Raw genomic sequence first — 27,407 nt, 5'->3', positions numbered from 1 at the left:
CAAAATCCAACTTTCCATGAAGTACAATCTTCTGAGGACGTACGTACGTGATCGACATTAGTATACAAAGTGTCTAGACATGACCCTGTATTCCCGAAGCAATTGATTCGCTAAAGCGCGCCCGAATCCAGAAAGCTATTTCGACATTCTAACTGCCTGACTGACCAACCTACCTTCGAAAATAAGCACGCTCTGTCCCTTTTGATTACCACCTAGTCTTATCAACCACACCAACGTATAAAGTATACATGCAGCTCGTCCTATCATTACACAAATAGGCGAGGCGCGTAAGCTAGTACACAATAGCAGGTTACGGATGACAAAACTGAAGAAAGAGACAGAAAAAACGGAAAGACAGGAAAGTCAGGTAGGTAGGTTGACCATGTTACACCTTGTTTGCTACCCTTCATTTGGAGAAGGTGAAGCATGAATAAAAGAAAGAAAGGAAAAGAAAAAGGGCAATAATAAGAAGGGTTGTTCGCGCACACACGACAGCATTCGACGTGCTACTGAAGTGGGTTGCACAAGCGCGTTGTCTTCAAAAAGGGAAGCAGTCCTCCGGTGGCTTGCCGGCACAGAAACATGCTATTGCGCGGGGCCGGTAGCTTCGAGCCTTCTTTCCTCTCTCGCCCTCAGCTGACCCCAATCTTAGTTTTGCGGACCTCCCAAGCAGCCCCTTGTGTAGCCGCTACAGGCCCACAGTTGGTAACTTCCCCTGTGTCATCCTGTGACTCCTTTGTCTTTTTCAGATTAAACGAGCATGACCGATTCGTTGGGTGACACGCATTCATCTAAGTTACAACGAAGCTAAGTTTATTTGTTTTGCGTTTTAGTCAGTGCGTGGCGTTTATTTTGACGACCTGTTGAGCTCCCCATCACTTAGCATGATTGGACATTCGGCATTTGTTTACACGCAAGATATCAGACCAATGACGTTGCCGTTAATCGGCATAGAAGACTTCAATAGGCCATTGTTTATTTGAATACCTACTGGCCTGTGTAACAGCCTTCTACACAACGCTATGCTTTTTTTGCGGGGGCAGGTGTTGAGGAAACTTTCTTTTTGTAGCTCTCATTTTTGTAATTCCGTACTCTCCCTTCCTCTGTGCACTGTAACCAACCAAATGCTTTACAACTTAGCCTCCTTGCTCTCTTCTCGTCGGAATATCTCAGGTGATCTATGCCGATGAGTTTGATATTGCTAGCTGTAGCCGCCAATAGAAATGTGGTTCTTGCTGTATGCGAAGCGTCGCATGGGCTCTGTATGCGACGTGGTGCCCTTTCAGATCGGCCTATGTAATGGTTAGAAAGATCTGTATGGCGGCTCTGTATGGCTTTGCGTCATTTCTCTGTGGAATGAGGAAGTTGTCGCAAAATTGGAATTTCTAAAAACGCTATTCCGAAATCTAGCACAGTATATGGGAAGGTGAACTCGTAGCAAATACAAGCTCAAACTTGGCCTTGGCTGATGAGCTTCGGTGGTTAGAGACAAGATTCTATTAGTTTGTGAACCTAAGCTCGCTATTTCAATTGCGCAAATCCTTTATTTTTGCATCATATTGTTTCTCACGTTATTGTGACGATATCCAGGAGATTGCAACCACAGTGTGCCTCATAGAAGTAATTTTGAACGTTAGAAGGCCTTACCAGTGTCCCGATTAAATGAAGACTTGTTATTGCTCGCGAAGTCTTCGATACTCCGCAAGGTATTGACAAAACGTGGTCGTCGCCGTCTCTAACGCTTCTATGCCTAAAGACAATGACATGTCGCACCAATAGCAAATTTGAATATTACGTTTATTGTTCAATTATGCGAATTGCATGGCGGGAAAATGTCCACAGATAGTGTTGGCAGTCTTTCTTGCTCTTTTAGATCACTGGGAAAGCGCCACCAAAGACCTGAAGCAGAAAGAAATGCTCACTGTATTCATTTTTACTGATTTGTAATATGGTGTAATCACATTGATCATGATATAAATTAGTCTCTTGTTCGCCTACGTCAGTCACATATACAAACATGTAGAATTGTGAAAGATGTAATAAAGAGTTACATCTATGAGAAAATGGTAATGTGGAACTATGCAGGGCAACTAATGAGCGACATTGCGACATCCTTCAGGTTTCGGCGCAGGTTTCTTCTTTTTTGACATCAGGAACATTACCTTTTGCGCTAAGTGAAAGCCGAGAACATTGTTACCATGCCTACATCTTTAGCGTGCGCTGTTTGTCAGGCAACAATCGGTGGAGACGTCGCAGGCATCATCATCATAATGCTAACACCAGCCCGCTTGCACCCACCTCCATTTACCAAATACCCGCAGAAGAATCATTTTTGTTTAGAAAATCACGCTACCATAATCTTTTATCTTTCGTCCGCCCTCCCCTCCCGCCCCCACGTGTAGGGTGGCAAACCGGTTGAGCTAAACTGGTTCACCTCCCTGCCTTTCCTTCTCCACTTTTTTCCTTCCTTCCTTATAATCAGTGAAAATTCATATCAAAGGAGAAGTTTGAATGATAACCCAGCACTTTAGCTCTTCATTATTGTCCTGATAAGGAGTGTTATTTTAACCTAATGAAATGCATAACCCAAAGAGTATTTTGTTATAATTTTTAATAATTATCGTAATTCAAAACGCCGAGAGGTCTATCCCGGCTATAATTCAGGGTAGGCTTCATGTGCGCCAGTTACAAATAGAGAAATAGCGGAAAATGAACAAGAAATCGTTGCGATACACGGCACTAGTGGTTACAAGTGCGATTTTATTAAAAACCGTACTTACTCTGCTTTTTAAGGGATGTGTAGGTTTGCGGCTTCCATTATTTATTGGCGAGAGGAGCTAGAAGAAAAATTGAAGAAAACTTAAAATGCAGAAAAAGATACTTTAAAAACAGTTCGCCTATTCAGAGTAATACTGCTCCTTGTTCAAATGCCAGCGACCAAGGCTTAATTAGCTGGACGCAGCGCGCGAAGCAATTTGAATGCTAACTTAGTAACAGGCGAAAGCCTGTGGGCTATGGTAGTCAAAATATAATTTCAATTTATTTTTGTTTTAGGCCGTATAAAGTATAATTAAAGTCTGAATCACGGGAGTAGCCAGCGTACGTTAGCATGGTGCTATGAATTTAATATTTAATGCATGATTGAGACCGGTATTGCTTTTTATTGCTTCTTACAGCGAAAGTGGCTAACGATGTTTCATTTCGTAAAAAGATACCCGAGAACATGTCGATGCTCCAAATGAAACGGCCTTTCTTGCAGGGCGACTACTTGAACTGGGCAAGAAATTCAAATACCTATGGCATCGGTGTTGCAGTACGTGGGCTATATTGATTAACGGAATGATAGGAATATTTGTTCTTTGTTTGTTTCCTGTCTTTTTTTTCTTTTTTTTTTCTGATGTATTCACAGATATAAAGGAGGGAACTGAACATATTTACTTGACGCTAGTTGAACGGCAGGTGGGGGGCCTTGCTGGAAATGGTAGCTGAGTTTAAATTTTATACCACATGTATTGTCGCAGCAACAACATGGCACGGTACTGTACTTCTGCCTTACATTTATTCTGATGATATTACGCTACATATGGGTGCCAGGAGTGTTGCAGAAATGAATACATAAATTGCAATATTGTCCTAGTAACAAAACAAAACATTCTTTTGCTTCGTGCTATATAGGAAGCAAACTAATCCAATATTAAGAGACGCCGCGTCAGGCTACATACTACCTTTAACTGTACTACCGTATTTTTTCTTCTAAGATGTACTAGAGTCGACCACGTAAAGATTAGTTCAGTCGGACGCAAAGTTCTTGTGGTTGCTGTGAAACTGCGGAGAAGATTCTGAAAAACTGTGCGATGGGTGCTGCGGTGTAGTTATTAGCAAGCAATTTTTTTTTCTAATTATAGCTGAATGGTTTTCAAACAGCTTGGTAGTAGCTGAAGTGAGCAAGTTTGTGGTAAGCCAAACAAGCTGCACTCAAGTTTGGATGCAAGATGTCGACTTTACGTATCTACACTGATGTTCCTTTCCAGGGACAGTGATTCAACTCGCTTCACTTAGACTTCAAGGTTTAGATAATCCAGCATACTGCAGTGATTATATATAATTTTTAAAGAAAGTAGTATGGCCTTAAGTAGGGTATTGACAAAGAACATTTGCCAGTTGTCTGCAAAAAGGAGTGTGAATAACATGAAGATATGATTGCATCAGTACTGGGGTAGAATAAACTCATGCAGGCTGTGCCCGTGTATATTAAAACTAAAGCATTTTTCTAGCCTGTTGGTGAGTGAAATTATCATATAAACAGAAAGGTACGAGACGCACGATAAAAAAAAGCCTCACCTGGAGCTTCCTGCGCTAGAACGTGAACTTCCTCGTACAGCTGCTTGGGAGGCTCCAGAGCTACCAAGGCTGCCACCAAAGCTGCCAGAACCAAACGAGGGGCCGTAAGAGCCGAAGCCATTGCCGAAGCTGCCTCCCTGAACCCCAGGACCAGAGCTAAAGCTGGGACCAAAGCCGGAACCAGCGCCGAATCCAGAGGTGGAACCAGAGCCGGAACCAGAGCTGGAACCGGGGCCAAAACCAGAGCCGAAGCTAGAGCCGGAGCCAAAAACGTAAGGGTGGCCAAAGCCAGAAGGGCCAAAGCCAGATGAGCCAAAACCGTTAACAGGGCCATAGCCAGAAGGGCCAAAGCTGGGACCATAGCCGGGGGCAAAGCTAGGGCCGTAGACGCCGAATGGACCGAAACTGCCGCCGTAATAACCTGCATCGCCAAAGCCGCTGCCGTAGAAACCGTCGAAGCCGCCATTTCCGTAATAACCAGGGACAAAACTGGGTCCGTAACCGTAAGGTCCAAAGCCTGACGGACCATAAGAGCCTCCACTCGGGAAACGGGCAGCGGGGCCTGATGAGCTAGGTCGTCCTGCAGATCCGGCGGTAGGTCCAAAAGATCCAGGGAAGCTAGCCACAGATCCCGAAGACCCTGCTCCAGATGAACCTAGTGAGGGAAGAGACGGTCGTCCTACAGATCCGGCGGTAGGTCCAAAAGATCCAGGGAAGCTAGCCACAGATCCCGAAGACCCTGCTCCAGGTGAACCTAGTGAGGGAAGAGACGGGAACCCTGAGGCGCCATTGCTGGGCCCAAGCGACCCGACGGCACTGCCAGGGCCGCCCACACCGCCCGGAAAACCTGGGGTGCCAAGAGAATCTGTCTTCGAACCGGCATAGGCCACCGAAGCTGAAATTAGAGAGAAAAAGAAGCCGGTAAGTATTGGCGGGTACATTGGCATTCTAAAGGCAGATTACTGAACGCGCATCACTCCCGTCGATCGACCCAGAATAATCGGCGAAAAGCAGCTGCGTTGGCGGTGACAGTAATCATTTATGTGCACCAACGTTAGGTTACGCAGAAGCGGGGGGCACGAACGCATACGAATGTGGTGGCCCGCACACACAGCTGCACACTTACGCCCCTTATATTTAAAACACATGGTAGGAAGAAAATTATCAGTGTGTGTTTTTGCCAAATGAATAAATTATATGCAACAAAAGCTTTACTGATATAATAGTGCCAGTAAGCGCGCCTCCCTTCTGTGTTATAAAAATAAATTGCCACATAGATTCTGCACGATTAGGCTAAACTGAAACGCGAATAGGATCGAACGCCTATGGCTCGTTCGCACATGGAAATGCTATAGGCGTCTAAAAGCGTTGTAGCCGGTTTCTAATAAAAGCTCCTAGTGTAGTATGAATTCAGTCACTATTACAAATGCAAGTCAACCTGGAACCGAAACAACGCCTTGAAGTAGCTTCGCGATTGTTCGCGTTTGAGTTTATGGTGACAGTATATGTCGGCTTGAAGCTTTTAGGTATCTCAAGTGCACGGACCGTTTAAAAGCTCGAAATACATTCCAGTATTTTCTTATATTTGGTCTTGCTATATTCTGGGGCCGCTCGATATGCGCCAATGGGTAGGTGCCGATTTTTGGGCAATTCCTCAGAATGAGCATGTGCCATTGTGACTCAAGCCACTGTGATACTTCGAATGTATTAAAGCAGTGATTGAGAAGCTGTAATTGCTGTTTGTTTTATTTTGAAGACTTATATTACTAAAAGTATAGCTTTTATGTGGCACTTACTGTGTTATATAATTTTGTCTCCACGGACGAAAAACTTACTGTATTTTATTTATATAGGAGCGAAATGTTGAGCTAGCATTTTGGCATAGTATTCTCAGAAAGGACAACGCAGCAACAGGACTAGAGAAAGGCAACACCAGCCAAGGGCGGCCTTCTATTAGTCCTGTTGCTTGGCTGTTTTCCTGGAATGTTGCCCAACCGCTTATCCCAGCTTTGCACTATTGTAAACTGTATACTACACTACACTCATCCGCCCAACTTGTTTCATGACAGCGTCTGTGCTGCTCTGTCTTTCATTGGTCCCATTGCTCAGCTGTCTCTCAATGTATTTCAAATCTCTCACAATCAAGTTACGCACACAGACTTTCGGAGTATCTAAAAACGGATGCTTTGTTTTTCAATTTCCTAATGTTTCTAAATATATCTAGCTAATTCTGGCGTTTAAACTAGCGCTTTACAAAGATTGATACTGTAATTTGGACAATCTGTAAAATCTAGGCAAACGTTAGAAAGCAGTATAGGCTTCCTTTCGCAGTAACTCTTGTGAAATATTCATAAAGACGCGTCAACTTAGAAAGTGCATTCCTGATGGCATTCTGCTTGGCTCATTACATTGGTTTTTGTGAAGCATCCCGAAAAATAAACTTCATGGCGTCAAATCAGTGACGCGAAGCTCCGTACATCGGAGGGACCTGACCATGCGGTAAGCTCTCAAACATCTTGGCCATGCCGTAGCCGGGGTGGCAAAAGTCTCTAATATTCCTTTCGTTAGCCAAGCAATTCGTTAAAAACAAAAGCGCTAAACTTCGAAAAGTGCAGACAATTAAGCTGAGCACTGTAAATATTCATTTTAAAAAATGAAACTTGCAGATCAGACCGAAATAAACGTTGCAACCACAGAAAGATACTTCTACATGACGTGAGCATATGTGTTCGCTTTGTGATAAAAACTCAGAGAAAATACAGCCCTTGGACATTGTTCATGAAGCATACGAAAATGTTGCTGTTGCTCTAGAAATGAAAGTTGAAGTGAAATCAGTAAGTTCCAAAGCCTCACCAGCGGACAGGAGAGCGATGGCAACGAAGGCTTTCATGGCTGCTGTGTTGTACCGGGTGCTTCTCGCTCGAAGACCTGCACAAGTGCGAATTGTGGACTGCCGCGTCCGTTCTTATATCGCACTCCGGGGACTATCGCGTCTTACGGAAACAGTAGGTAAGCGAAAACGTTAACTTGTTCGTTTTTTTCTCCTTTTTTATTGTTTCAATAACCCTTTGATTTGACTGCGTACATTCCAAGAAAGCGAAATAATATTCTCTCTCTAAGAATGGGCCGCTCTCCCTTGACATGTTGGGGAGGGTACTGTTCTCATAGAAAGCATCGAAACGTTTTTCGTTTTGCGAGCTCATGCGCCATCGACGAGGTTTGTGCGCAATATGCTGTCGTCAGGAATACAATGTAGACCGAGTGCGTGCTCACATGATGCATCGTTTAATTTTGGCACTCCCCGTTATTGATCTCCCGCCAGCTACGCCGAACAAAGCACACATTGTCCGATCACAGTGGTCGCCGGACGAAGTAGTCCAACACTGAATTCGACGCACCGCACATTTTGGCGTCCTTCATGCGTGCCACTACCGTATAGCAAGTCTCATATTTCGCCTGAATAAATAGGCCTTTTCCGTGCGCGCTACAATCTACGTGCATGCACATGGATATGTCAGCCAACCATATGTAATTTCTCCTGTATGCAGCTGCTTTCCTTGAATCGAGTTTACGCATGCTTCCTTTCCTATATGACGACAGCAGAGTTCGCCAGAACAGAACAAAAATACGCCCCTTAACATTCCGTCTCGGGTTCTTTCAACATTTTTTTCATTGTGCTTGTTCCTTGGTTGGTTCTGGCGTTAGGGTATGGCTTCTGTGCACGAGTTTGTGTCATCTTATTTCGGCAGCGCTGGCAAATTTTGACGCTGGCTGAATGTAAAAACGCCCCTGCCTTGCCACTGCCACGTTATGTTTTTACTTTTCTTATCCTTCTAATATCCGCTGACATGCGATCTTATCCCTTTGTGTTTCACAGAACGAGTGTTCACGTTGCCTAAACTATTTCGAAGTTGCAATGTTATAGCCTCATCAGAATGTATCTTCAACACGAAGCTTCCAGCATATTCGTCGTACTTTACGAGCGTTATTGAGAACCTTGTGCGTCATACGTAGACTGGATCTGGTGGAGAGCCGCTTCACTTCATTCGACGGTCGCCGACTTTGCTTAGCATATTCATTGGCGCTTTAGTATTGTTTTTATCCACTGCAAAATTTACCTAAATAAAACGTTACACTCTTTATTCCTTCTGGTAGCATTCCTGTCTTACTGTACAAGACACGCCGGAAAGCCGCCAAGTCTGCGCCGTTAGAACCCTATCATCTACATCCACCAGGGAGCAAGCTTCCAGTAGCAATGATTTCTCCCAGACTATGGCCATTGAACAGACACAATTAGGAAAACTAAGGCAAAGTCTACAAGCCACGATGACGTCTCTAGTGCTGCCTGTGACCATCGTGTTGCAGCGCCCTATAAACTCACCAATTTTCCGCGGATCCTTGTCTGGCCACCCTGAGAGCTGGCTGGACACTTTTTAAATAGTCGCTACCTTCAACAAATGGAACTCCGAAGACAAGCTGCACCACGGCTATTTCTCCTTGGGGGACGCCGCTCAGACTTGCTTTGAGAAACGAGAGTCCACCCTAATGATATGGGACCTGCTTTGCAACAGCTTCCAAATGGTTGGTGTTATAATGGACGACTAACTCCAAGTGCCGAACGAGAACATGGCTGTCTGCACAGAAGAAATGACCAGATTTATCCACCATGCCGATGCAGCCAGGCCACAAAAGAAGGCAATTTGGTATCTGGGGCCCTATAACGTAGAACTATTCCAATTTGTGTTTATTCCAATTTCCTGAAGGCAAATTTACGTAACCGCGGACGCAATAATCGGGCAGGGACCAGCAGCGTTGTCTGAACTGTAAAATCAAACGCTTTCCTATTTTATAGGAAGTCACTTTTGTTTCCTTTCAAAACGAATAACATTGGCTACATTCAGCAGTTTTTCTTAGCTAATTGGCTGACAAGAGGCGAGAAGCGCGCTCAAGTGGAGAGGATTGCAATCGGGCCGAGCTAGCGCAGTGAAAATATATAACCGGATGAGGAGTGTGGTGTCAGCGTCTGTGATTGGTCTGCTTATCCTTACTTGCCTTGCGATGTCTGGTCAAAAATCGTAGCGGCGTGCATTGGAAGGCTAAGAATGCCGCTAACACGGATGCCCAGCAAAAAAAAGTTGGCCTAGCGATATCGTATACGTGCCAGAAGGGCTCGATAACGTTATACGGCCACCAAAAAAAGCTTTATTTTACACAAATGAATATGTGCTCTCTGGCAGATGCGAGCAGCCAGCGCCTGAGCGATCGGCAAGCAACCATATTCTGTTCCTTTCGGATCGGGGTAGTATCTGAGTATACAGAAAAAAAGTCAATGTTGTCGGGCATATTGATGCATCTTGATGTGACGCGTACACGTCGAATTTTCGCGGTCAGCTTGCCTGGTTTTGTGATAACGTAACTAATAACGTAACGGATAATGTAACTGCGTGACGGCCCCCTCGGCAGATGAGATCGTTCTGTGATGATTAACTACTGCCTTGTCTTATGAAACACACCAAACTGTGAAATATATCAGCTCTTTCAATCATTCTACAAATAGGCGAGGCATGCACGCGACGGCAAAATAGAAGGCTAAGGATAAAAAAATTGGAGAGAGAGAAAAAAAAAGAAAATGGCAGGTAGGTTACCATGTATTTGGAGAAGGTGAATCGAGGAGAAAAGGAAAGAAAAAGGGACAGAAAAAATGAATAAGATGGGTGTGGGTGCACACGACAGCATTCTCGGTGCAACTGAAGGCGCTCGCACAAAACAGTAGTCTTCAAACAGTGTTCTGTTTACTGCGCTATGCTGTTATACAACAGACACAAAAAAAGAGACTGACGCAAATGTACTCAAACTTTCAACTGCTCATTATTCCCTACACTCTAAGAACAGTTTACACCCTTTGGCTTGCCCCTTCTGCCACACAAAAATAATCGTCATCTGCCTTGATGCGTTTCCTTTCTTTATCGCTGCGAGCCCGGAACTTTCCAGTAACGAACGGCACGCGCGTTATCAGCATAGAACAGTTTACACCCTTTGGAGTGCCTCTTCTGATAACGCGCGTGCCGTTCGTCACTGGAAAGTTCCGGGCTTGCAGCGATAAAGAAAGGAAACGCATCAAGGCAGATGACGATTATTTTTGTGTGGCAGAAGGGGCAAGCCAAAGGGTGTAAACTGTTCTTAGAGTGTACCGCATGTCAAATATATTGTACACAATAGGGTAACTGAAAGAAAACCTAAACCACGTTAGAACACCTTGTATGGCGCTGAAGTTTCAAGGCCATCAAGGCATTACTGAACTTTTTAAAAATTACGGGCCTGGACTGCAGACTTTGAGCATGCCAAACTGCTTGCCATATGTTCTACATCTTCCTTCTATCGTCATCGTCACCCATCATGCACCTCTTTCTTCCCTCTTTCTTTCCCTCTTCCCCTTCCCCCAATGCCGAGTAGCTGGCTAGAGAAATATACCTCAGGCCGACCTCTCGGCATTTCGTGTCATTAAACTTCTTTCTCTCTCTTGTATGGGGCTGGGAAAAACAGGTTTTAAATTCATAGGGGAACGTTAACTCAAGTCATAATTGTCATTGTAAAATCAGATGTGCGTAGCTTGCTTTCATTTTTGTCTTTCATTTAATGTTTTCTGTTTGCCTTCGGTCGCCGTATTGTGCATGTATTTGACGTGTGCTAGTAAATAATAAACAGTTGAAAGTTTGCGCTCATGTGTGTCAGTCTCCCTTTCTTTTTTTTGCCCTTTGTACGACAGTACAGCCCAGTAAACAGAACGATTTCTTACCAGCAAGCCTCCGTCGGAGCATTTATTCAAAAAGTGCAACAGTGCTCTGGTCGCTTGCCAGAAGAGTAATGTGTCGTAGCACGGGTCCGGTAGTTTGGAGCCTTTTTTTCTTAGCTCAACCTCAGCCGACCGCCATCTTTGTTTTGCGGACCTCGCGAACAGTCGCTAGTGTAGCCGCTGCACGGCCACAGTTGGTCACTTCCCCTCTGTGTCATCCTATAGCCCCTGGATCTTTCACCAGATTAAACGAGCCCGACTGATCTTTCCGGTGAAGAGTATTCACACGAGTGACATCAAAGTTAAATGTACGCCATTTGCGGTAGAGTCAGTGTGCAGTGTTCATTTTGACGAACTGTTGAGCTACCCAGCGCCAACGTCCAACATTTGTTTACACGCAAGATATTAAAATACCGATGTTGCCGTTCATCGTAATAAAGGACTCAAAGACGCCATTGTGTATCTCAATATATATTGGCTTGCGTGATCCTCTTCTACAGAACATGGCGTGTTCTTTGCACGAGCCCGTGTTGAGAGAACTTTCTCTTTTTCCCTCTTATTTATCTATTCCCTATTCCCCCTAGCTCTGTGTAGCATAACCAACCAAACGCTTTACAGCTCAACCTCCCTGGTTTCCTCTCGTCGTAATATCTCTAGTGATCTTAGCTTAGCAGCTGTAGCCGCGACCAGTAATCTGTTTATTGCTGTATGCTGTATGCAAAGCATCGCATGGGCTCTGCATGCGACATTGTGCACTTTCAGATCGGCCTACGTAAAATGCTGTAAGATATGTACAGCAGCTCCATTTGTCATTTCTCTACGGAATGACAAAGTTGTAGAGATGGAATTTCAATAAACGTCGTTGAGATATCTAGAACGCTATAGCTGAAGTCCAACTTGTAACAAATACGAATTCAAACTTCGCCGTGGCAGAGTAGCTTCTGCGATTAGAGATAAGACTCTTTACTAATGTGAACGTGAGTTCGCTATTTCAATTCCGCTAATGCCTTATTTTTTTCATGGAATCGCTTCTCCTTTTACTGTGGCCATAGCCATGAGACTACAACCATAGCGTGCCTAATCGTAAACATTTTGAACTTTAAAGGTCACGTTGCTCTGCGTGGTGTCGGAACCGGCAATCTGTACTAATAGGTGAGGTATCCTTCTCAGTGTCCCGGTTACCTGAATACTTGTTATTCCTCGCGAGTCAGCGATACTTTGCAAGGTATGGACAAAACGTCGTCGTCACCACCTACAACATTTCTATGCCTAAAGACAACGACATGTGGCACAAAGAGCAAATTTAAATATAATGTTTATTGTTGTGTTATCCAAATGGCATTGCGGTGAAATGTCCACTGGTAGTGTTCGTAGCCTTCCTTGTTTTTTTACGTCACCAGGAAAGCGCCACCAAGGACCTGAAGCAGAAAAAAATGCGTAATGAATTAATTTTTATTGTTTTATTGTGCGTGAGCGTGTCTCTTTTGCAAGGACTCTTTTGCAATAATCTTTATTCATTTGTTTTCATGCGTAGCACGGAGAGGCCCGTTCAAGAAATAGGTGAAGCTAGGTATCATGTGCGTCAGTTACTAATGGAGAGTTGGTGGAAAATGAAAAAGAAATTGTTGTAAAGACTGCACTAGTGGTTCGCAAGTGCGGTTCTATTTAAAATCATACTTACTCTGGTTTTTATAGCATGTATAGGTTTTGTGGCGTCCATTAATTATTGGCGAGCGGAAGCAGAGGAGGAGCTAGAAGAAAAATGCAAGAAAACTTAAAATGCAGAAAAAGATACTTTAGAAACAGTTCGCCTATTCAGAGTAATACAGCTTCTTCAAATGCTCGACACTAAGGGTGGCTGAGCTACATGCAGCGTTGCCGGTGATTTGAATGCTCATCTAATCTCCTGAGAAAGCTTGCAGTCACCAGATAAATGCAAAGATCGTATTCACCAGTATATTACAATTTATTTTAGCATAGGCTCTATGAACTATAATTGAAGGATGAATCGCAAAGCCGCACGTAAATTGGATTTGGTCTCTAAATTTACTCTTGAATGCATGATCGAGACCGGTGTTGATCTTGTTGTTTGGAAGTAGCTGACAAAAGAAATGAAAGTAGGTAAAAGAAATGAAACGAATCACTGCGGAATAAGGTAGAAAGTGTGTGGCAAGCCAAACAAGCCGCACTGTTGTGTGGATACATGATGTCGACGTTACTTATCTACAACAGTGTTCCTTTCCGGTGACAGTGACTCAACTCACTTCACTGAGACTTCAAGGTTTAGATACTTGAAGCAGCAGGGCGCTAAGTAGAGCATTGACAAAGAACATTTGCCAGTTGTCTGTGAAAAAGAGTGCTCAGAGCAGTACGACTTGCATGCATCACTACAGGGATGGAATAAGCACATGCACCTTAAGAATAAAGCGTTTTCCTTAACTTGGTGGTGACTGACATTTTTAATCTTATGAACACAGTCACGAGAGTCACGCGATAAAAAAAAAGAAGGAAAAGAGCCTTACCTGGAGCTTCGTGCGCCAGAACTTGAAAGTCCTCGTACGGGAAGTTGGGAGGATGCAAGGCTGCCGCCAGAGCTGCCAGAGCCAAATCCAAAGCTTGACTGGCCACCGAATGGGGAACCATAACTGACCCCGGGGCCGTAAAATCCGTAGCCGTTGCCGAAGTTGCCTCCCTTACCACCAAAGCTAGGCCCGAAGCCGGAGCCAAAGCCGGAGCCAAAGTCGGAACCAGAGCTAGAACCGGGGCCGAAACCAGAGCCGAAACTAGAGCCGGGGCCAAAACCGTAAACGGGGCCATAGCCAGAAGGGCCAAAGCTGGAACCATAGCCGGGGGCAAAGCTAGGGCCGTAGCCGCCGAATGGACCGAAACTGCCGCCGTAATAACCTGCATCGCCAAAGCCGCTGCCGTAGAAACCGTCGAAGCCGCCATTTCCGTAATAACCAGGGACAAAACTGGGTCCGTAAGCGTAAGGTCCAAAGCCTGACGGACCATAAGAGCCTCCACTCGGGAAACGGGCAGCGGGGCCTGATGAGCTAGGTCGTCCTACAGATCCGGAGCTAGGTCCAAAAGATACAGGGAAGCTAGCCACAGATCCCGAAGACCCTGCTCCAGATGAACCTAGTGAGGGAAGAGACGGTCGTCCTACAGATCCGGCGGTAGGTCCAAGAAATCCAGGGAAGCTAGCCACAGATCCCGAAGACCCTGCTCCAGATGAACTTAGTGAGGGAAGAGACGGTAACCCTGAGGCGCCATTGCTTGGCCCAAGCGACCCGACGGCACTGCCAAGGCCGCCCACACCGCCCGGAAGACCTGTAGCGCCAAAATTATCTGTCTTCGAACCGGCATAGGCCACCGAAGCTGAAATTAGAGAGAAAAAGAAGGCGTTAAATATTAGCGCCTACATTGGCAATCTAAAGGCAGATTATTCAACGCGCATCACTCCCATCGACTGACCCACAATAATCGGCGAAAAGCAGCTGCGTTGGCGGTGACAGTAATCATTTATGTGCACCAACGTTAGGTTACGGCGAAGCGCACGAACGCATAGGAATGTGATGTGCCGCCCACACAGCTGCACACTTACGCCCCTTACATCTAAAACACGTGGTAGGGAGGGTTAGTGTGTGTTTTCTGTTAAATGAATAAATTAGGTACCACAGAAGCTTTACTGTTAAAATAGTGTGAGTAAGCGGGCCTCCCTTCTGTGTTATAAAAATAAGTCACGACATTATTTCTGCACCATTAGGATAAATTGACACCCGAACAGGAACGAACGCCTACTGTGCGTAACTGCTGGGTAGTTCCATACGTCTATAGTAGCTTTGTAGCCCAGCTTAAAAATACAATTTAGGGTCACGTTAGTAGTCTTACGAGATTTCAATGCTTTCGCATTTAAATTACGTAAAGATACTCAAGTGACTGTCAAATCAAATTAATGCGAACGCTTTCAAATCCTCCTTATTTCACTTTATTCCTACTTAATCCACTTCAATTCACCGTCATTTACTATACTTTTTTTCTCCTGCAGTTCTGCTTGGCTCGTTAGACTGGTTTTTACCAAGTGTGCCAAGAAATAAGGAGGAGGAGGAGACAAAGGAGAGGAAAGACAGGGAGGTTAGCCAGTGTAAGTACCGCCTGGCTACCCTGTGCTGGGGAAAGGGGTAAAGGGAATGAAAGGAGAAAGAAGAAGAAGAGGAAAAAGATAGAAAAAAAGAAAATTCACACAGTAACGCGAAACTACGCGCTACAACGTTCAAAATAAACTTCATGGTGTTAAATCAGTGTTACGACGCTTCGTACATCGGACAGACCTGACCGTGTGGTAAGCTCTCAAATATCCTAGTGGCCCTGCCGTCCTCGCGGCGGCAAAATTATCGAATCCTTCTTTCGTTAGCCAAGTAATTCGTTTTAAACAATAACGCAAAATTTCAAGAAGTACAGAAAATTAAGGTGGGCATTGTAAATATTATTTTACTAAATATAACCCACACTTAAAACAAAAATAAACGGTGCAGCGTTAGAAATGGAATACTACATGACGTGAGCAAACACGTTCGCTTTGTGATAATCCCTCAGACAGAATACTGCCCTTGAACATCGTGCATGAAGAACATAAAAATGTTGCTAACGAAAATTGAAAGTTGAAGTGGAACATTGAAGTTCCATAACCTCACCAGCGGATAGCAGAGCAATGGCAATGAAGGCTTTCATGGCTGCTGAGTTGTGCAGCGTGGGTGTTGCTCGAAGAGCTGCACAAGTGCGAATTTTGAACTGCTGCGTTGGTTCTTATATAGCACTCCGGGCAGAATCACGTGTTGTGGGAACAATAGATTAGTGACGCAGTTTATTTTTCTTTATTTTTACAGTGTTTCAAGCAACCTATGATTTCATTGCCTACATTCCGAAAAAGCAAAGGAAATCCATTCTTCGCGCAAGAATGTACCGCTGTCTCTTGACGCTTTGAAAAACGCACTGTTCTAATAGAAAGCGCCCGAGTTTTCTTCGTTTTCCTATTTGACACGCAGTCCACACAATGTCAAGGCAGTAAGCTGCCGTTGTGTATACACTGTACACTCAGTGCATATTTAGGTGGGACAATCCACAATTTGATCGTTCTTGGTTATTAATGAGCTGTCTACCATGCCGAAGCCAGCGCACATTGTCTGATAACAGTGCCTCCCCCCACCCCCGACTGGCGAATTTGCCAAACACTGAATTCGAGACAACGCACATTCTGGCTTTTCATCTATGCGTGTCACTGCCTTATAGAGAATCTCAGCATCGCATTGAGTAAACGTACAGTTCTTGCGTTCCTAGAATTTAAATGTATCTCCATATATGGGCCCACCTATGCAATTTCTCCGGCTTGCAGGTGCTTTTTTTCTATCTGATTTCTTCCCCCTTAACGTCACCAACGTTCGGCAGGACAGAACAAAGGCACCGTAAGAGACAATAAGGCCATCCGGCCATGCTTGCCAGTTCAGTGTTTGTTCATTCTTTCCGTACCGGCTCTGGTTGAGCTATTTTGGCGTTCTGGTTTTGTGCAAAAGATCGCGGGAAGGGGTTTTGTCAGGGCTGGTCATGGCCCGGTGCTGGCAGAATGTAAAAACGCGCCTGCGATCAGACCAGGCTCTATGTTAAGAAAGCCCAAGTGTTAATAATTATTCTCATAAGCTACTTCCCCCCCCCCCAACCCTCCCTACTACGGACTACTTCTGTATCTCAAACTAGAGCTTTGGTGCGTTGAAGGCCAAATACACTATAAATATAATTACGGTATTTGGTTTGTTAAAATTTTTCTGGCAGCAAACTACTCAAGATCCTCATTATATATGCACATCCAAGGCGTCAGTCCTTCACAAAACTACGTACAGACTAAGAAAAACCTGTTCTACGTACGGCAATCATGCGCCACAGTTGGAACCAAACCAAGTCTAAGGTGTAATTTTCTAGTTGAGCCTTTTTAAGTACTCCAGGGCTGTGGCTTTCTGAACTCAGGGTCATGGCGCCTAAGAAAAACACAGATGCAACAAACAGCCAAGGTTTATTTTTTCTTCGCCGGAGCGAAGGCAGTTCTGACCTCTGGTCATTCGTAATGCGTGAACCATAACCCGGGCCATCGCTCGCCACGCACAGTATACTTCTCAGAGCTGCCAAAAGAGCCCCCCCCCCCATACTCCTCCCCCTTCACGGCCAGTCGATGACCCACGGTCCAGGTGGGTAGGCAACCATGGGAAAAGCCATTAGAAACCAAAACCTGGCTTGCATGAAAACTTTGGGAACATTAACAATTGCATGTTTGCACTGCAGGTGTCCCTTCAGGAGGACCATGGCCATGTCATCGAACTCATCGTACCCAAGGTAGAGAGAGTGACTTCGTGGGCAGAGTGTGCACCGTCCGAGGCGCAGAGTCACGGAAACGCTATGCGCGTGCATGTCTGCCAGGCCACAGCAAATAAGTTGCTTTTGACACAGGAAGCATACCAAATTGTCGTACACTGCGAAATGGGAGTTTGAAATGATGATTAACCTGAAAAGGAAATACAGAATCTCAGGAGGTGTCACTTGATCGACGGCATAGAGGTCGAAGTAGGCGTGAACAGGTGGGATCCGAGCTCAGCACCCACGCAAGGCACAGGAAAGGTCAAATTATCAAATTTCAATCAAAGTTATTTTAAGCATAGGAGGAGGGAAAGAGATAAGGAGAAGGCAGGGAGGTTAACCAGAATAACGTCCGGTTTGCTACCCTACACCGGGGGAATGGGAAAGGGGAAAACAAGCATAAACACTTAAATACATACATATGGTGGGGACTAGGTAAATACTTAAAGTGGATAGGTAAATACTTAAAACGATTATCTTTCAATCATCCATTAGCCAAAGTAGCTTTCCTAGTGCTTGGAAACAGGCCAAAATTGTACCTATCCATAGGGTGGCATCACGACAGACGTAGGCAATTACAGGCCACTTTCCCTTACGAGCACCTGCTCTAAGTTACTGGAGCATATTAATAATGAACACTCTTCAAATTATCTCGAAACACGTAATTTATTGTCAGGAACTAAATATGGATTCCGCAAGTGCCGGTCTACCATAACGCAACTTGTTGAATTAGTTCATAACCTCTCTGAAACAATCAATGACCGTGGACAGATAGATCTCGTTTTTTTAGACTGCTCCAAAGCATATGATAATGTATCCCAACAAAAACTGTTGTTGAAAATTGATGCTTTCTTTACAAATTCTACTATCACGAACTGGTTCAAACCTTATCTTCAGTCACGAGAACAATACGTCGAAATAGGTGGCTGTAAATCAAGTCTCCTACCAGTACTGTCAGGGATACCTCAGGGCAGTGCACTAGGGCTCCTCCTATTACTAATATTTATTAATGATATTGTAAAGGAGATTTATTGGGGTTCGTAGCGACCGCCGGTTCTACGATGCACCGAGCAGTTCCCGAGCTCGAGCTTCTGCTGCGCGCTTGATGCTGCCAATGCTGCTGACCCAGTGCGCACGTTCGTTATCTTCCTTACAATGGTATGGTATGGTAAAACTTTAATAATTAAAGTCCTGCAGATCGTGAGTCTTCACGAAGCGGGCCGCTCCCACGTGGGAACCGGAAGGCCGAAGCTCTCGGCCGCATCGTGGGCCTGCTGGACAGCCCAGAGTTGGTCAGCCAGAAGAGGGCTGCGGAGAACCACCTCCCATCTGGCCGAGCTGTTAGCGATGATAGAGCGTGACCGAGCACACCGCCAGAGCATATGGTCTAACGTGGCTATATCTCCACAATCGTGGCAGGTAGCGTTGGTGTAAGTATCCGGATAGATTTTATTTAAGAGCGATGGATTCGGATAGGTATTCGTTTGTAGTAGACGGAGCGTTAATGCTTGAGCTCTATTGAGGCGCGGATGAGGAACAAAGTAGGTTCTACGGCTGAGAAAGTAGTGTTTAGTTATCTCGTTGTAGGTGGAGCGCTTGTCCCTGTTCTCTAGTGAGTCGGCTTCCGATTGGTCGAGGGTAGCGCGGTGGGCAAGTTCACGCACAGCCCCGTGAGCCGACTCGTTGAGGTTGGGAGGAGCACTCTTTATCTGACCCTGATGTGCCGGAAACCAATAAATGAAATGGTGCGTGATTGCCTTGCCCCCAATAAGTCTCAGGGCCTGTTTGGAAATGGTGCCTTTTTCAAATGCTCTGACTGCAGATCTTGAATCACTATAGATGGCATCCCGTGAGCTATCCAGCAGGGCTAGTGCAATAGCCATTTGTTCAGCTATTTCGGAGTCCCTCGTCCGAACCGAGGCAGCATTGGTGATTCCTTGCCGACCATCAACAGTGACGATGGTGAACGCCTGACGTCCCTTACAAGAAGCGGCATCCACAAAGCTGACCTGTCGCTGATCACTGTGTATTTGCCTAAGGAGGTTGGCCGCCCTTGCCCTCCTTCTACCGCGATTATGATCGGGGTGCATGTTCCTAGGTATTGGCGCGACCGTAATGTTCTAACGAATCGAAGGAGGAATGTCAGAGAGCTCCTCTGCTACTCTATCGGGGTGATATCCGAGTTCCTGCAGGATAGATCTCCCTGCCTTCGTTGTTGTGAGGCGAGTTAGTTAGCTGTGCGCGCTCCTGGGCCTCTGCAATCTCTTCAACAGTGTTATGAATGCCAAGCTCCATTAAGCGCTCTGTGAAGGCTCCGCGGAAATAAAGGAGCCATCTAGGCGACTGAGGTTTCTGGAAGGACGCTAGAATCGTGATACGGCTTGAGACGCTGAACATGAACGACTTCGCGGTTACGACGTCGCATGTCGGACGGCGGCGTTAGCGGCTCAATCAGGTAATTCACGGGTGATGTTCGCTCGAGAACGCGGTATAGCCCGTCGTACTTCGGCAGGAGTTTTGAAACGAGCCCAGGCGTGCGGGGTGGCACTAACAACCAGACGAGAGCGCCCGGGAGAAAAGTGGGAGTCGAGTTCTAGGTATTGTGAACGGCTTTTTGACGGTTATGGTCATCCGAGGTGAATCGGCGGGCCAAATGGCGACATTACTCGGCGTGTCTGGCGGCTTCCGAGATCGGCAGGCATTCGGATGGGTCTGGCCGGTAGGGCAGAATGGTGTCGATTGTGTGCGAAGGGTGACGGCCGTATAGAAGGTAAAAGGGTGAGAATCCGCTAGTGGCCTGAGTCGCGGTGTTGTAGGCATAGGTGACAAACGGAAGAACGAGGTCCCAATTAGAGTGATCAGGTGAAACATACATAGCGAGCATGTCACCATGTCACCAAGAGGTCGATTAAAGCGTTCCGTGGTACCGTTAGTCTGTGGGTGATAAGCAGTGCATTTACGATGAACAATAGCGCATTCAGCAAGCAGTTGTTCGATGACTTCAGATAAGAAGGCGCGGCCTCTGTCGCTTAAAAGTTCACGTCGACCTCCATGACGAAGGAGAAAACGGTGAAGTATGAAATTGGCGACCTCTGGCGCTGTAGCATTTGGTAGAGCAGCGGTCTCCGCATAACGGGTTAAGTGGTCTACCGCAACGATTATCCACCTGTTGCCGGTAGGAGTCAACGGAAGTGGCCCGTAGAGATCTATGCCCACGCGATCAAAGGGTCCGGATGGGCATTGCAGAGGCTGGAGTTCACCGGCGGAGTTGTGTGGTGGCGCTTTACGGCGTTGGCACTCACGACAAGAGCGGACGAACGTTCGAACGAAATTGTACCGCCAGTAATAGCGGTGTCGAAGTCTTTCGTAGGTTTTGAAGACTCTCGCGTAGCCACACTGAGGGTCGACGTGGAACGAGGAGCAGAGCTCTGATTGCAAGGGTCTCGGAATGACGAGTAAATAGGTGCGTCCAGCAGGGGCATAGTTGCGTCGATATAGTAGCTGGTCTCGAATCGCAAAATGAGGAACTTGGCGCCGAAGCGTACGTGACGCTGGAACTTTCAACGTATCGGAGAGAAGGTCGAGCAGAGATGCAGTCCAGGGATCATTACGCTGTGCAGCAGCGATAGTGTCAACGTCCAGTGAGGATAATGTACACTCCCAGGCGGAGTCGTCACAGGCCTTCGGGGGAAGCGGCGATCGGGATAGCGCGTCAGCATCGGAGTGCTTTCGCCCGGAACGGTGCACCACGCGGATGTCATATTCTTGGATTCGCAATGCCCAGCGGGCAAGGCGGCATGATGGATCTTAATAAAAATTGTACAACTGTTTCACTACAATCATTTGCGGACGATTGTGTTCTATAAAATAAGATAATATCACTAGACGGTCAACTGGAATTACAGGCTAGTTTACAAAAAATTACGCAATGATGTGGCCAATAGCAAATGATGCTGAACCCAGATAAATCTTTGTTTATGTCCATAAGGAGAAAAAAAAGGTTATCCATTGCAACAGCTAGAAAATTCGCAACACCGAAATGAAAAAGTTAACTCAACATAAATACTTATGTGTACTATTTAACGAAGACCTCACGTGGAACGCACATACAGATATGGAATGCAATAAAGCCAGTAGAGTGCTGTGGAGTCTCAGACGCAACTGACGCAATGGTATGCCTGAAATAAAAATACCTGGCATATAAGCCCTAATAAGACCCATTATAGAATATGCAAAAATAGTCTGTGACCCACACACGGCAATAAATCGTCACAAATTAGATCGAGTCCAGCGTGTAGCTCCTAGATTCACATTTAACAAATATCGCTATTGTCACTCCCCTAGAGAATTGTGCCGGAACGCAGACCTTCCTGTTTTATAAGTTAGGACAGCAGTGGACAGATTAAAATTTCTCTTCCTCATCGTTCACAATAAACTTAACATTAACGACTTCTTCAAAATATCGACCAACGCACGCTTCCGACATGGACATAGCATGTACATCGAGCCACCATTTACGCGAAATGATACTTCTAAATATAGCTATTTTCCTAGAGTAATTAAGGAATGGAACGTGCTACCCAATTGACTGGTTTCCTCTTCTTCTTTAAGTACACTTCTAGACGAGCTGCAGATTATTGTTTGTTCAGGTCAAGAAGGGTTGGGATCCACAAGATCAATAACACCACGCTGTGGTCGCGACAAGCGCACTTGTGCTCGGATTATTATTTCTTCGAATATATGTGAAAAAGCAGTGCCCTTATTTGTATTATTATCATTATCTTCATAGTTGCGTGTGTGATTATTCATTGTGTAGTAAATCATGACTGTATCTCCATTCCTGCAATGACCCTTCGGGGGCTAACAGTATCAATAAACAACAACACCAAATATAACGATAATAATTTTGTCACCAGTGTTGCCCTCCATTCCGCTATTGTGACACTCTGTGGGAAACCGAGTGCAGCTTTCGAACTTGCCATGTGTCATCAACATTATTATATAAGGCGTCTCGACCCGACTCTCTATTCCTGAAGCAATTCGTTGGCTATATAGAGGGGCCGTATTCACAAAGCTCTTCGGATATTGATAACTGCGTGACTGGCCGGCCACATCGGCAGATAAGATCGTTCTGTGGCGATTAGCTAATGCCTTGTCTTATGAACCACACCAAGCTGTGAAATATATGAGCTCTTTCAATCATTCTACAAAGAGGTGAGGCATGCACGTGAAGGCCGAATAGAAGGGTGAGGATAAAAAAATTGGAGAGAGAGAAAAAAAGAAAGGAGATGGCAGGTAGGTTACCATGTATTTGGACAAGGTGAATCGAGGAGAAAAGGAAAGAAAAAGGGACGAAAAAAAATGAATAAGATGCGTGTGGGCGCACACGACAGCATTCTCCGTGACACTGAAGGCGCTCGCACAAAACAGTAGTCTTCAAACAGTGTTCTGTTTACTGCGCAATGTTGTAATACAACGGGCAAAAAAAGAGAGACTGACGCAAATGTACTCAAACTTTGAACTGTTCATTATTCGCTACCGCATGCCAAATATATTATACACAATAGGGTAACTGAAAGAAAACCGAAACCACGTTAGAACACCTCGTATGGCGCTGGGAGAAACAGCTTTTAAATTCATAGGTGAACGTTAGCTCAAGCCATACTTGTCATTGTAAAATCAGATGTGCGTAGATTAATTTCGCTTTTGTCTTTAATTTAGTGTTTTCTTTTTGCCTTCAGTCACCCTATCGTGCATATATTTGACGTGCGCTAGCGAATTATAAACAGTTGAAAGTTTGCGCGCATGTGTGTCAATCTCCCTTTTTTTTCCCCTTTGTAAGAGGTACAGCGCAGTAAACAGAACGATTTCTTACCAGCAAGCCTCCGTCAGAGCATTTATTCAAAAAGTGCAACAGTGCTCTAGTGGCTTGCCAGACGAGTAACGTATCATAGTACGGGTCCGGTAGTTTGGAGCCTTTTTTTTTAGCTCACCCTCAGCCGACCGCCATCTTTGTCTTGCGGACCTCGCGAACAGTCGCTAGTGTAGCCCCTGCACGCCCACAGTTTGTCACTTCCCCTCTGTGTCATCCCATAACCCCTATGTCTTTCGACTGATCGGCCGACTGATCTTTCCGGTGTAGAGTATTCACACGACTGACATCGAAGCTAAATGTACGCCATCTGCGGTAGAGTCAGTGTGCAGTGTTCATTTTGACGACCTGTTGAGCTGCCCAGCGCTTACCATGACTGGACCTCCCACATTGTTTACACGCAAGATAGTAGAATACCGATGCTGCCATTCATCGGAATAAATGACTCCAAGATGCCATTGTGTATTTCAGTATCTATTGGCTTGCGTGCACGATCGCCTTCTACACAACATGGCGTTATTCTTTGCATGAGCCCGTGTTGAGAGAACTTTCTCTTTTTACCTCTTATTTATATATTCCTACTTCCCCTACCTATGTGTAGTATAACCAACTAAATGCGTTACAGTTCAACCTCCCTGGTTTCCTCTCGTCGTAATATCTCTAGTGATCTTAGCTTAGCTTAGCTGTAGCCGCGACCAGTAATCTGTTTCTTGCTGTATGCAAAGCATCGCATGGGCACTGCGTGCGACGTTGTCCACTTTCAGATCGGCCTACGTAAAATGCTGTTAGATATGTACAGCAGCTCCATTTGTCATTTCTCTAGGGAATGACAAAGTTGTTGTAGAGATGAAATTTCAATAAACGTTGTTGAGAAATCTAGAACGCTATAGGTGAAGTCCAACATGTAACAAATACGAGTTCAAACTTCGCCGTGGCTCAGTAGTTTCTGGGATTAGAGACAAGGCTCTTTACTATTGTGAACGTGAGTTCGCTATTTCAATTCCGCTAACACCTTATTTTTTCATGGAATCGCTTCTCCTTTTACTGTGACCATAGCCAGGAGACTACAACCATGGCGTGCCTCATCGTAATAATTTTGAACTTTAAAGGTCACATTGCTCTGCGTGGCGTCGAAACCGGCGAATTGTTCTAATAGGTGAGGTATCCTTCTCAGTGTCCCGGTTATCTGAATACTTGTTATTCCTCGCGAGTCAGCGATACTCTGCAACGTATGGACAAAACGTCGTCGTCACCGCCTACAACATTTCTATGCCTAAAGACAACGACATGTGGCACCAAGAGCAAATTTAAATATAATGTTTATTGTTGTATTATCCGAATGGCAATGCGGGGAAATGTCCACTGATAGCGTTGGTAGTCTTCCTTGTTTTTTACGTCACCGGGAAAGCGCCACCAAGGACCTGAAGCAAAAAAAAAAATGCGCAATGAATCAATTTTTATTGTTTTAGTGTGCGTGAGCTTGTCTCTTTTGCGAGGACTCTTTTGCAAAAATCTTTATTCATTTGTTTTCATGCATAGACCGAAGACGCCCGTTCAAGAAATAGTTGAAGCTAGGCATCATGTGCGTCAGTTACTAATGGAGAATTGGCGGAAAATGAAAAAGAAATTGTTGCAAAGACAGCACTAGTGGTTCGCAAGTGCGATTGTATTAAAAATAATACTTACTCTCGTTTTTATAGGATTTATAGGTTTTGTTGCGTCCATTAATTATTGGCGAGAGGAAGAAGAGGAGGAGCTAGAAGAAAAATGCAAGAAAACTTGAGAATGTAAAAAAATATATACTTTAGAAACAGTTCGTTTATTCAGAGTAATACAGCTTCTTCAAATGCTCGAGACTAAGGCTGGCTGAGCTACATGAAGCGTGGTGATTTGAATGCTAACCTAATCTCCTAAGAAAGCTTGCAGTCACCAGATAAATGCAAAGATTGTAGTCATCACTACATACAATTTATTTTAGCATAGGCTGTATGAACTATAATTGAAGGATGAATCGCAGAAGTCGCCACCGTCAATTAGATTTGGTTTCTGAATTTACTCTTGAATGCATGATCGAGGCCGGTGTTGGTTTTGTTGTTTGGAAGTAGCTGACGTGAGGTAAAAGAAATGAAACGAATAGCTGCGGAATAAGGTGGAAAGTGTGTGGCAAGCCAAACAAGCCGCACTGATCTGTGGATGATACATGATGTCGACGTTACTTATCTACGATAACGTTCCTTTCCGGGGACAGTGATTCAGCTCACTTCACTGAGACTTCAAGCTTTAGGTACTTTAAGTAGCAGGGCGCTAAGTAGAGCATTGACAAAGATCATTTGCCAGTTGTCCGTGAAAAAGAGTGCTCAGGGCAGTACGACATGCATGCATCACTACAGGGATAGAATAAGCACATGCACCTTAAAACTAAAGCGTTTTCCTAACTTGGTGGTGACTGAAATTTTTAATCTTATGAACACAGTCGCGAGAGTCACGCGATAAAAAAATGAAGGAAAAGAGCCTTACCTGGAGCTTCTTGCACCAGAACCTGAACGTCCTCGTACGGGAAATTGGGAGGATCCAAGGCTGCCGCCGAAGCTGCCAGAGCTGCCAGAGCCAAATCCAAAGCCTGGCTGGCCACCCAATGGGGAACCATAATTGACCCCGGGGCCGTAAAATCCGTAGCCATTGCCGAAGTTGCCTCCCTGACCAGCAAAGCTAGGACCGAAGCCGGAGCCAAATCCGGAGCCAAATCCGGAGCCAAAGCCGGAACCAGAGCTAGAACCGGGGCCAAAACCAGAGCCGAAACTAGAGCCGGGGCCAAAACCGTAAACGGGGCCATAGCCAGAAGGGCCAAAGCTGGAACCATAGCCGGGGGCAAAGCTAGGGCCGTAGCCGCCGAATGGACCGAAACTGCCGCCGTAATAACCTGCATCGCCAAAGCCGCTGCCGTAGAAACCGTCGAAGCCGCCATTTACGTAATAACCAGGGACAAAACTGGGTCCGTAACCGTAAGGTCCAAAGCCTGACGGACCATAAGAGCCTCCACTCGGCAAACGGGCAGCGGGGCCTGATGAGCTAGGTCGTCCTGCAGGTCCGGAGCTAGGTCCAAAAGATCCAGGCAAGCTAGCCGCAGATCCCGAAGACCCTGCTCCAGATGAACCTAGTGAGGGCAGAGACGGGAACCCTGAGGCGCCACTGCTGGGCCCAAGCGGCCCGACGGCACTGCCAGGGCCGCCCACACTGCCAGGGCCGCCCACACTGCCCGGAAAACCTGCGGGGCCAAGAGCATCTGTCTTCGAACCGGCATAGGCCACCGAAGCTGAAATTAGAGAGAAAGAGAAGTCAGTAAATAATCACGCCTACATTAGCAATCTAAAGGCAGATTATTCAACGCGCATCACTCCCATCGACTGACCCACAATAATCGGCCAAAAGCAGCTGCGTTGGCGGTGACAGTAATCATTTATGTGCACCAACGTTAGGTTACGCAGAAGCGCGCGAACGCATAGGAATGTGATGTGCCGCCCACACAGCTGCATAGTTACGCCCCTTATATCTAAAGCACGTGGTAGGGAGGGTTAGTGTGTGTTTTCTGTTAAATTAATAAATTATGTACCACAGAAGCTTTACTGATAAAATAGTGTCAATAAGCGCGCCTCCCGTCTGTGTTATAAAACATAAGTCAGGACATTAATTCTGCACCATTGGGATAAATTGAAACCTGAACAGGAACGAACGCCTACTGCGCGTAACTGCTCGGTAGTGCTATACGTGTATAGTAGCTTTGTAGCCCGGCTTGAAAAAAAATATTGATGGTCACGTCAGTATTCTTACCAGATTTCAATGCTTTCGCACTTAAATCACGTAGGAATCCTCAGTTGACTGTCAAATCAAATTATAGCGAACGCTTTCAAATCCTCCTTATTTCACTTTCTTCTTACTTAATCCACTTACATTCACCGGTATTTATTTTTACTCCTGGAGTTCTGCTTGGTTCGTTACACT

At 45.4% G+C, this 27,407-nt stretch overlaps 3 protein-coding genes across 3 annotated transcripts in view; all 3 read right to left on the bottom strand.

Annotated features, from left to right (window-relative positions):
- Positions 1–1,778: 1,778 nt before the first annotated feature.
- On the bottom strand, positions 1,779–7,349 carry LOC135909299 (keratin, type I cytoskeletal 9-like). The gene is made up of 4 exons (XM_065441237.1): positions 7,195–7,349; positions 4,342–5,236; positions 2,781–2,837; positions 1,779–1,899 (listed from the first exon to the last, which is right to left on the bottom strand). The coding sequence occupies exons 1-3, from the start codon at positions 7,229–7,231 to the stop codon at positions 2,822–2,824; spliced, it is 948 nt and encodes a 315-aa protein (XP_065297309.1). The 5' UTR covers positions 7,232–7,349; the 3' UTR covers positions 1,779–1,899; positions 2,781–2,821.
- A 5,082-nt stretch (positions 7,350–12,431) lies between these two features.
- On the bottom strand, positions 12,432–15,909 carry LOC135909296 (uncharacterized). The gene is made up of 4 exons (XM_065441235.1): positions 15,829–15,909; positions 13,657–14,512; positions 12,816–12,885; positions 12,432–12,552 (listed from the first exon to the last, which is right to left on the bottom strand). The coding sequence occupies exons 1-3, from the start codon at positions 15,863–15,865 to the stop codon at positions 12,858–12,860; spliced, it is 921 nt and encodes a 306-aa protein (XP_065297307.1). The 5' UTR covers positions 15,866–15,909; the 3' UTR covers positions 12,432–12,552; positions 12,816–12,857.
- An 8,800-nt stretch (positions 15,910–24,709) lies between these two features.
- LOC135909297 (uncharacterized) overlaps positions 24,710–27,407 on the bottom strand; it is a 192,018-nt gene continuing 189,320 nt past the window's right edge. Inside the window, exons 5-7 of the mRNA XM_065441236.1 lie at positions 25,926–26,721; positions 25,095–25,164; positions 24,710–24,829 (exon numbers count right to left, since the gene is read on the bottom strand). Of these exons, the coding sequence (XP_065297308.1) occupies positions 25,137–25,164; positions 25,926–26,721 (824 nt within the window). The 3' untranslated portion in view covers positions 24,710–24,829; positions 25,095–25,136. The remainder of the gene's footprint in view (positions 24,830–25,094; positions 25,165–25,925; positions 26,722–27,407) is intronic.

Source organism: Dermacentor albipictus, chromosome 5 (assembly GCF_038994185.2).
Source record: "Dermacentor albipictus isolate Rhodes 1998 colony chromosome 5, USDA_Dalb.pri_finalv2, whole genome shotgun sequence".
NCBI lineage: Eukaryota > Metazoa > Arthropoda > Arachnida > Ixodida > Ixodidae > Dermacentor > Dermacentor albipictus.
Note: the sequence above shows the minus strand (reverse complement) of the source record. Positions and strands in the feature narration are given on the sequence as shown.